This window comes from Chrysochloris asiatica, unplaced genomic scaffold, assembly GCF_000296735.1.
Source record: "Chrysochloris asiatica unplaced genomic scaffold, ChrAsi1.0 scaffold00140, whole genome shotgun sequence".
NCBI classification, from domain to species: domain Eukaryota; kingdom Metazoa; phylum Chordata; class Mammalia; order Afrosoricida; family Chrysochloridae; genus Chrysochloris; species Chrysochloris asiatica.
In genome coordinates, this window is record NW_006408658.1 from 4716038 (window position 1) to 4726659 (window position 10622).

Genomic DNA, 10622 nt, shown 5'->3' on the forward strand with positions numbered 1-10622 from the left:
GTACCTTGCCTTCAAATGTGACTATAATTAAAAGTAAAAAAAATGTAGTCTTAAGGGGTCAGAGTAAGTATATAACTAAAAATAGATTTGGAACCTTCTATATGAATTATGGAGTCCTGGTGTGGCACTGTAGGTTAATGTGCCAGACTGCAAAGCCATTTGAACTGCAGGGTTGGTGGTTCAAGCTCACTCAACGGCACTTAATAACAACAACAACATATGAATTATGTGTGTATGTTATATATATGAAGGGATTTCAAAATTATTATGGAAAACTTCTGTTAGCTCCATTTAAAAAAAAAACATTGTGGATTTTTTGAAGCTGTATCATATAGTCTCTATTTCCCTACCATTTTATAAATCAATTAAATTGATACTAATAATATTATGATTCATATTACAAATTATAAATGCATATTCATTGGAATGAAAATCACATTTATCCTTGGAAAAATGTAGATATTTCCCATATTTTTCTATGGCCAATTCAACTTTTCATAAAAATACTAATTTTGCTAATGACATTTCTTGAAGTACTTACTTAAAGATCAACCATTATTATAGTCAATTTTCACTATTGCTGGCACCATTCTTGTTTATTATTTGATGTTGTTCAGTCACATACACATGTAATGGAGTAGGCAGCATGCAGAGATTGGATTATTTCTATCAAACCAACAAGCAGACTATATTATTTTCCCTTGTCTGTCCCTATTACCTATGAACTGGAGACACAGACAATTTGTATTTGCCAAATTAGAAAGAAGGAAACTTTTGTGATTACACAGTTGATCCTAAAAATAGTAGCTACTTCCACATTAAAATGTTTGTTAGGAGCCTGTGTCTATACCTATATTTGTTCAGTAAAATTCCCTGAATCAGTTTAAGAAGCTTAAAATAAATAAGTAAATAAAAACTTGTAAACGTTATTATTATAACATGGTAATATGTTAGTAAATATGTTTCTAAGTTAATTTCAATGCCAACATTTAAGGTAAATATGATTTTCATTGCATAGATGGGTATCTTAAAATACACAAAGGTTAAATGATATTTCCAATTTTTAGCAGATAATAAGGTACAAGATTTGGAGACATTTTTGCTTTGGTTAGTTTCAAATGTCAATATTTCTGCTTTTCTGCTGCTCTTCTTTGTAATGGGAAAGTTAAAAATTGGTTATAAAATCATTATTAATTATTTATATTATAAACAAAAGTAGAAAAGAGGTGATATGCTGTACATATATAGAGTTGATTAAGATGTGGAAATTTTCGTAAAATGTTATTGTGGTAATGATATGTATAAGTTCAAATCTGTTTTTGATCACTTTTATGAATCAGGCTGCAAACCACAAGGTCAGCAGTTTGAAACTACCAGCTGTTTCATGGGAGATAGATGAGGCTTTCTGCTCCCATAAAGATTTACAGCCTCAGAAACCCTGTACAGGATTGCTACGAGTCGTAACCAACTACATGGCACATAAACAACCAACCATAGGAAACTACAACATCTCTACAAGAAAATACAAATAATCCAATTAATAAATGGACAAAGTACATGAACAGATACTTCACCAAGGAAGAAATTTTGGCAGCCAACAGACATGTGAAAAAATGTTCACAAACATTAGTCATTGTTGTTGTTGTATGTGCCATGCAGTCAGTTCTGACTCATAGCGACCCTGTACAGGGTTTCTGAGGCTAGAAGTCTTTACAGGAGCAGAAAGCCTCATCTTTCTCCTGTGGAACAGATCATATATGTAAATCAAAACAGCAATGAGATATCATCTCACATGAGCAATAACAGCAAAGTTCAAAAAAGCAGAGGACAATAAATGCTTGTGAGGATGTAAACAGACTGGTATCCTCCTATATTGCTGGTGGGCATGCAAAGTGGTACAACCACTCTGGAAAACAGTATGGCGCTTCCTCAGTAAGTTAGAAATAGAAATACTGTATGATCCAGCAATTCCTCTACTTAGTATATATCCACAAGAAATATGAGCCATAACACGAGTAGATATATGCACACCAATGTTCATAGCAACACTATTCACAATAACAGAAAGATGGAGACGGCCTAAGTGTCCATCAGTGGAAGAATGGATAAACACACTTTGGTGCATATACACAATAGAATATTAAGCTATCTTGAAGAATACCAAGGAAGCAGTAAACCACCACATAACATGGATGAACCTTGAGGACATTATGCTGAGTAAAATTGTTGTTGTTGTCAGGTGCCATCGAGTCAAAACCGACTCATAGCGACCCCATGCACAGCAGAAAGAAACAATGTCCAATCCTGGGCCAACCTCACTACCGCTGCCACACTTGACGCCATCAATGATGCCACCTGGCCAATCCATCTTGTTAGGGGTCTTCCTCTTTTTCTCTGACCCTTCACCTTACCCAGCATGACATCCTTCTCCAGCGACTGTTCTTTCCGGACAATGTGTCCAAAGTAGGAGAGACGAAGCTTAGTCATCTTGGCCTCCAAGGAGCACTCTGGTTGTACTTCTTCCAAAACAGATCTATTGGTTCTTTTGACAGCCCATGGCACTTTCAGTATATTCCTCCAACACCACAACTCAAAGGCATCAATTCTTCTACAATCTTCTTTATTCACTGTCCAGCTTTCGCATCCATATGAGGTTATTGAAAATACCATGACTTGGGACAGGTGCACCTTAGTCCTCAAGCTGACATCTCTGCTCTTCAATACTTTAAAAAGTTCCTGTGCAGCAGATTTGCCCAATGCAATACATCATCTGATCTCTTGACTGCTTTTTCCTCGAGTGTTAACAGTTGATCCAAGAAGAATGAAGTCCTTGACAACTTCAATCTCTTCTCCATTGATAAGAATGCTGTTTATTGGTCCAGTGCTGAGGATTTTTGTCTTCTTGACATTGAGATGTAATCCATATCGAAGGCTGTGCTCTGTGATCTTTAGAAGTATATGTTTCAAGTCCTCTTCACTTTCAGCAAGCAAGGTTGTATCATCTGCATATGGCAGGTTGTTAATGAGTCTTCCACCAATCCTGATGCCACGTTTTTCTTCATAGAACCCAGCTTCTCGTATTATTTGCTCAGCATACAAATTGAACAAGTATGGTGAAAGAACACAACCCTGTCACACACCTTTCCCAATTTTAAAACATTCAGTGTTCCCATGCTCTGTTCGAACAACTGCCTCTTGATCCAGGTACAGATTTCTCAGAAGTACAATTAAGTGTTCTGGAATACTCATACTTCTCAATGTTGTCCATAGTTTGTCATGACCCACACAATCAAAAGCCTTTACGTAGTCAATAAAGCATAGGTAAACATCCTTCTTGTATTCTCAGTCAGTCACAAAAGGACAAATGTTGCATAAGTTCTCTATTGTAAATGCTTAAGAAAATATACCCATACTAAAAGGAGAGAAAAAAAAAAAATCTGTGTTGGTTACCAGTGGGGGTAGGGGTGGGGATTGAGGAGTGGAGGAAGGGGATGGTAGAGCACAGAGTAGTTGGTGGACACATCATACATTATAATTTGGGTGTTGGGGAGGGCAGTATACAAGAAGGGAGAGGAAGGTCAAAGAACAAGAATGATAGGGGAACCCTGAGGCAGGTTTGCATGGGTTAAATGGGACAGAGTTAAATAGTCATGTATGGAACAACAGGGCTCTGTGATTACAGGGATCAAGGCATAGTCTGAAGAGGGGAATTAATGTTAAAATACTTGACTGACTTATGAATATTGGTTCCTTTTGCTACTATTGTAAAATAGACACTTGACTGTGATAGAAAGGAATATTGGGAGACACGATTACTGAAAACTTGTAAGCCCGTCTTCAGCCTATAACTGAATACTCAAAGGGGTTCTAGAACTTGTCCAGTGAAATAAGCTTCTTGTGGAGCCCTTTGCAGTGTATAGGACCTTAGGTGAAATTCTGAGCCCCATCCAGTACCTTCTGAGGTGGGACTTTCCCTCTAGAAAAGACAACCAGACCTGCTAATACAAGATATATCTTCAAAGAAAAATAAGTAGGAAAAAATCCAAAACAAAAATGGCAGTATTCTTGGCTACTACAAGAACAAACAAGTTGTTTGCAAAGGAATCCACCAAGGCAAACGATCAAGTCCCCTCAGGACAAAACCCCCTCCAAGACATACACTCAGAGGGAAAACATGAGCAGGCATGTAAGCTTGCTGGCAACCATGTTGGTTTACTGGTGAGTGGAAGAGGGGGAAAGGCAACCATGAAAATATGGGCTGAGTTCAACCATGTTCCATAGATCTGGAGATGAGAGACAGAAGAGAAAGAGCTGTTTGGTCCAAAGTGTGATGAGACCTGGGGACTCCTGAGCCCATGGACAAGGATATAGCCGCAAAGGGCTAGAGCTGAGAATGAAACATCCAGCTGATATGAAGTGACGAGAGTTCCACAAGAATGCCAAACTTGCAGATAGTACCCATTTGACCTAGCCTCCATGGTTTGACAATCAGAACAGTACTGGTGGTGGTGGTGATGTGCCGTGGAGTCAGTCCCAACTCATAGCAACCTTTTGGTTTCAAGGCTGTAAATCTTTACAGGAGCAGAAAGCCTCATCTTTCTCCCACAGAACAGCTAGTAATTTCAAACTGCTGACCTTGCAGTTCGCAGACTGATTCATAACCACTATGCGGTTCACAGCCTATTCGTAACCACTAAAACTAGCTACTACAACCATAAATGTAGGTCAAGTGCATCAAAATGTAGCAATTTACACTTGTTTCCTTTATCAAAAAAAAAAATTTTTTTTTAACTCTTCCTCTAGAACTCTACTAGAGGAAAATTAAAAAAAAAAAAAAAGATAAAGGAAACAAGTGTAATTTGCTACAGTTTGATGAACTTGACCTATACTTATGGTTGTAGTATCTCAAAATACCACGTGAGAGGGAAGGAGTCTTCACATCAAGTATCAATCCTATCCCCTCTGTATACAGGGTAGATAGAGACGGGCAACTTTGACATTGGCTACCTAAAATGAGGAGGCGATAAAGGCACCAAATGACTGGCTAACAAGTTTTCAAGAGGGAGTTTGGTTTAAGAGTGTGTGGAGGAAGGTAGAGTCCCCACTGGATAGTTTTCATTTTGTCTGGATGGGTCTGGTGAAAAGAGATGGGGGTATGATTCTTATGATTCAGTAGTGAGAAATTGTTATCCTAATCAATTGTGACTGTCACAACTGTTAAGGTCAGGGTATAGTTCACCTTACAGTACAGAAACTGAGGACCCTAGGACCATCAAAGAAGAGCACAAGCAGAGTGCACAACCCTATCCAGAGAAGCAGCGACACCAGAGGTGGAGGCAGAGATGAGGACATGGAGAGAGGGAGCAGCTGAGGACTCTATACTCATGGAAAGAGAAGAACTGGGTGCTGGCGGCCAGGAAGCAGGCTGACAGAATGTGCCCTTTGTTTATTTAAATTATTATATATTCCTGAGTGTTTCTGTATACATCTCCCACTCACCCCCCAAAAAAACACCAAACAACCAAACAACAACAAAAAACAAACAAAGAGGGAATGGAAGCAAATACTGTTGAATGATTATGCACAGAGGAGATTGTAATCATTGCAATGAAACGATGGTGTAAAGCCAATGTTCTCCTATGTAAACTATCACTCAGGTCACAATTTAAAAAACAAAACAAAACAGGATATTTGTTTGGTTATTGTTATTAGTCGCCGACCCATAGTGACTTAATGTACAACTAAACAGAATGCAGCCACTAAGACTAAGCAGTCTACTTTTATTTATTGGTAGTGACATATTTTCACAAATAAGCAGAATGCTGGTTAGTAAATACAAACACCAGACAAAGAGTACAAGTTGGCATTCCAATATCCCAGTTAAACTTCCATTTTAACCTGTTTTATATTTTCTGGGTTTTTTTTGTTTGTTTGTTTCATTCACTGTCTTATTATCTCAACTTTGTATGTTTAAAACCCTTTCTGTAAATGTCCAAGAAAGAAAAATATTGGCTGAAATGGTCGGATAAAGTTGAAATGCAAAATCAAAATTAAAAATTCTAACAAATGAAATCTGAAAAAAATGAAATAGAAAGAATTTTTTTTTAAAAAATAGCAACATATTTGAAGAAGCATCCTTGTAGACCATTTATCAGGCATGAAATTATGGCCTACAAAGTGTTAAGTCATAGCATTTCCACGCTTTACAACTCTTCTGATATATACACTGATCTAATGATTATTGGTAGGTTTTTTAGTACATTTGTTATTGTTAAGTGCTATCAAGTTGACTTCAACTCATAGCAACACTATATAGCAAGGGTGAGGAACTTTTTTTCTGACAGGAGCCATTTGAATATTTATAACATCATTTTATATGAATTTATTTAAGTATTTAAAAAGCTCTTAGATTTATTGAAGTTTTAGTCCCGCCTGAAGTTGCCTTAGCAGAGCCACACCAATTGATTTCACAGCCTTATACAACTCATGGAACGGATATTCCCCACCCCTGCAAGGTTTCCTAAGGAACAGCTAGTTTGGACCACCATCCTTGTGGTTAGCAGTATCCTTGAGTGCATAATTCACTCTTCATTTCTACAATTACACCACATCTGCTTTAGGTGCGTTACTTGAAGAAATAAAAAGGTAACAAAATTTGGTTCTATTTCCAAGAACTCACAGAATAGTAAGGGAGAGAAACATGAGCATTAGAATTGTGAACACAGAATTTTTTTTTTTTCCCCAAAGTACAAATTAAGTGCATAGAGATTATTCCAGAAATAAGTAAATGCTACTCAAGTCCTCTCTGCTACATTTTCAGTAGATTGCCCAGAATACGGGTGCGAATCTCCCGGGTTTTAATGCAGTACACAACAGGATTGAGAACGGGAGGTACTAATAAATAGACATAGCCCATGATAATGTGCACCACAGCTGGAGCATGCTTCCCAAAGCGATGGATAATAGACACTCCAAGCATGGGGACATAGACAAGCAGCACAGCACAGATGTGAGAGACACAAGTATTGAGCGCCTTGAATTGTTCTTCCCGGGAGGCAATACCCAACACAGTGATCAGGATCTTCAAATAAGAGAGGAGGATGAGTACAGAGTCCAATCCAAAAGTGATAAGAAGGATGACGAAACCATAAATGCTATTGATGCGGTAGTCAGAACAGGAAAGCTTGATTATATCAGGATGCAGACAGTATGAGTGAGACAGCACATTAGACTTACAAAACGCCAACCTTTTAATAAGAAAGGGTACTGGAAAGATGACAGCCACAGCTCGCATCAAAATCCCCACACCTATCTTGGCAATGGTGGCATTAGTCAAAATAGTAGTATACCTGAGTGGGTTGGAGATGGCCACATAGCGGTCAAAGGCCATGGCCAGCAGGATGCCTGATTCCATAAGGGAGAAAACATGAATGAAGAACATCTGGGTGAGGCAGGCATCAAACGCTATTTCAGGGACATTGAACCAGAAAAGCTGGAGTAGAGTGGGCAGGGTGGAAGCACAGAGCCCCAGGTCACTAGCAGCCAGCATGGAGAGAAAAAGGTACATGGGTGCGTGCAGTGACTCTTCAACCCTGATAACCACCAAGATAGCACTGTTACCTAGAAAGGCAATCAGGTAAAGTGCACAAAACAAAATTGAGATCACTGGATGTGAGTCCTCCAGGCCAGGGAAACCAGTCAGAAGAAAGGGTCTGTTGGTACTGCTGTTGAAAGAGACCATGATGTCTCATTTATAGTACAGAGGTCAATCGTCACTTTTCTTCACAGTAAGAGTCTGGATTAGCATATCAACCCCATTTTCATTTCCAATGAAAAATTTGTAGTAGAAACGTGGAGTCTCCCCTAGAGTGGTAGAATCTATATTAACACATCATCACTATTATCTTTGTAATAAATCAGTCTGTATCATGAGTTTATGCTTGGAACTATGTAAAATCAGTTCACTTCCTTATCAAAGAGTCAACGAGAAACTCAAACCACTAATAAACATTGATAGAACAAATCATAAAAAATTTATATTATCAGCTTGCTTTCCCCATGTATGACTAATGTAAATAAGACATGAAATAGTCATTGCAAAGTCAAAATCTGATTAGGATTCTTTTATATATAAAGATGTGTACTGTGAGAGGGCTACCTAATACTAGCTAAATAAATTAAAGTATCAGAGAACAGATAGTTGTAAAATGTTATCAAATCGGTTCTGACTCAGAAAAGCTGCATAGGGTTTCTGATGCTTTAAATCTTCGTGGGAGCAGAAAGTCTCACCTTTCTCCTGTGAAGTGGCTGGAGCGCTCAAACCATAGACCTTGTGGTTCACAGTCCAGTATTTATCATATGGAGCCACCGTACTCCCTGAGGAGCAGGTAAGAATTGACAAACGACTCCCTTATTCTTAGTTTTCATTACTCCTCTGCATGGGTATTAAGAAAATTTAGTGACTGAAAGAAATGGAAAATATTAATATCATCCCTGAAGGATCTGGGTCCATGCAGAGAGGGCTTTAACAGCTATACTTGGTTAAATTACATTAAATTAGAATATGTCTCAAACTATAAACTTTCTAAGAGCCAATTTATGTTAAAATAGTGACCCCATATATGCCTGAGTTGAGCTGTGCTTCATTGGATTTTCAATGGCTGATTATTTAGGAAGTATTTGCCAGCCATTTCTCCCAAAGAACCACTGTTGTTGTTGTTATTGTTAAGTGCCATCGAGTCGGTTCCGACCCATAGCGACCCTGTACAGGGTTTCCGAGGGTGTAAATCTTTACGGGAGTAGAAAGCCTCATCTTTCTCCGGCGGAGCGGCTGGTAGTTTTGAACCGCTGACCTTAAGGTTCACAGCTCGATTCGTAACCACTACGCTACCAGAGCTCCTTCAAAGAACCACTAGGTGAAGTAAAACCTTCATCCATTTTTATCAGCAGCTGAGTGCAAGTTAATAATTTGCATCACCCAGTGACTAAAACATTCCAAATGTTCAGGAAATCTGTAGTTTAGCCCTGACTTTGACACAGCTGTATGATTTTGATTCAGTTGCTCTGCTGTCTGGATTTTAGTTTAATTCCTGTTTAATAAAAATGTGGAATTAAAAAGAAAATTTTAAAGTTCTTTCCCATAGAGTTCCCAAGGACTTGCTGAGGGATTTGTACCACCGAGTTTACAGTTAGCATTCTAGTGCTTATCCTACAGCAGCACTACACTAAGGCTAGCCAATTTGAAGACTAGCATGTAATTGATGAAGGTAGAAATTTAGCATTGGGGTAAATACATTTCCAGATTAGAAAGTTGATAAAGGACCATCACCTTGGGAGTTTCATCAGTCTCTATCTGATCTTCTAATGTGATCCTTCTCAGAGCAGTTGATAGTCTTTACCTGGCACCACCTAGTTCTTCAGGTCTCAGGGTCATGGAAACTTACGTTCATTCATTGGACTAATTACTTCCATGCTTCTTCAATTCTCTTCTTTTCTTTGAACAGTGAGTGATCAATACTTGCCCTTAGATGGACACTCATGAGCTTTAAGACTCAGTTGCAATTTAGATGTAGGATATAGGATATTTTCTTTGTGGATTATGTTATGCCAAATATCCTTGGTGTCCCCTGAGACCATGTAGTCCTGAGGTCCTAGGCTCTGTGACAGTGATGCCTTCCTCAGTGTATTGGGTTAGATCTAAAATGGTCTCATGACTTTTCCCTCTTATATGCTCCATCACATGATAAATATATTTGATAGATAATTCTATCTACATTGATTGCAATGGAGCATTTCAGAATTTACAATAATGTTCTTTCCTTCTCTCAAGGAAGTAGTAATTGAAAATTACAGCTAACTTACACTAAGTAAAGTAATACTATGTCTATAGAAGTATAACAGCTTTATAAGAACACAATTATAAAATTTATGAAAACTTTATGCAAAAATAAAAACTTTAATTTTCCGTAAAATGGCTGCATACTAGTTGACTAAGACTTTAAGTGAATGAAAAACAGAGTCTGTAATCTTGTTGAATTTTACCATCTAGGATATTGATGGTAAAATTATCTTCAGTTATCTGCATTATTACAAGAGAATGAAATCACAGGCGTCAATTTGGTTTACTAGTTGTGTGATCTTGAACAACATACTTAATTTATTCAGGTCTAAATTTCATGCATATGCATTGTGTATAATGTTATGACAATGATAATATCTAATGAATAAAGTTGCTATAAGGAATAGAGAAAGTATTTCATAGTAGATATTTAAAATCAAGCCTGGTACATAGAATAATCTAAGCAATATTGACTATCAAGAATATATCTTAGTTGAGAACATTACATACTCATTTTCTATATGTAAATAACAAAGAGATAAACAAATCAATGATTTCTGGCTGCAGAAACAATAAGGAGAAATATGAGGGGCATATATCTTATAAATAAAATCCAAAGAATACCTTCAGTAATAACGCATGGCATTTTATACCTGTTTAGTGAGAGTCTGTTGCTTGCTTTTAACATTTCCATTGATCATTTCTGAAAATCTGGTGCGTCAGAGAAGTTTACATCTTTAGAAGGAGAACACTGAGTCAAATGTCTCTAGAGAAAAGAGACTCC

At 37.7% G+C, this 10622-nt stretch overlaps 1 protein-coding gene across 1 annotated transcript; it reads right to left on the reverse strand.

Annotated features, from left to right (window-relative positions):
- Positions 1-6808: 6808 nt before the first annotated feature.
- On the reverse strand, positions 6809-7741 carry LOC102823382 (olfactory receptor 51G2-like). The gene has a single exon (XM_006870231.1). The coding sequence runs from the start codon at positions 7739-7741 to the stop codon at positions 6809-6811; it is 933 nt and encodes a 310-aa protein (XP_006870293.1).
- Positions 7742-10622: the final 2881 nt, after the last annotated feature.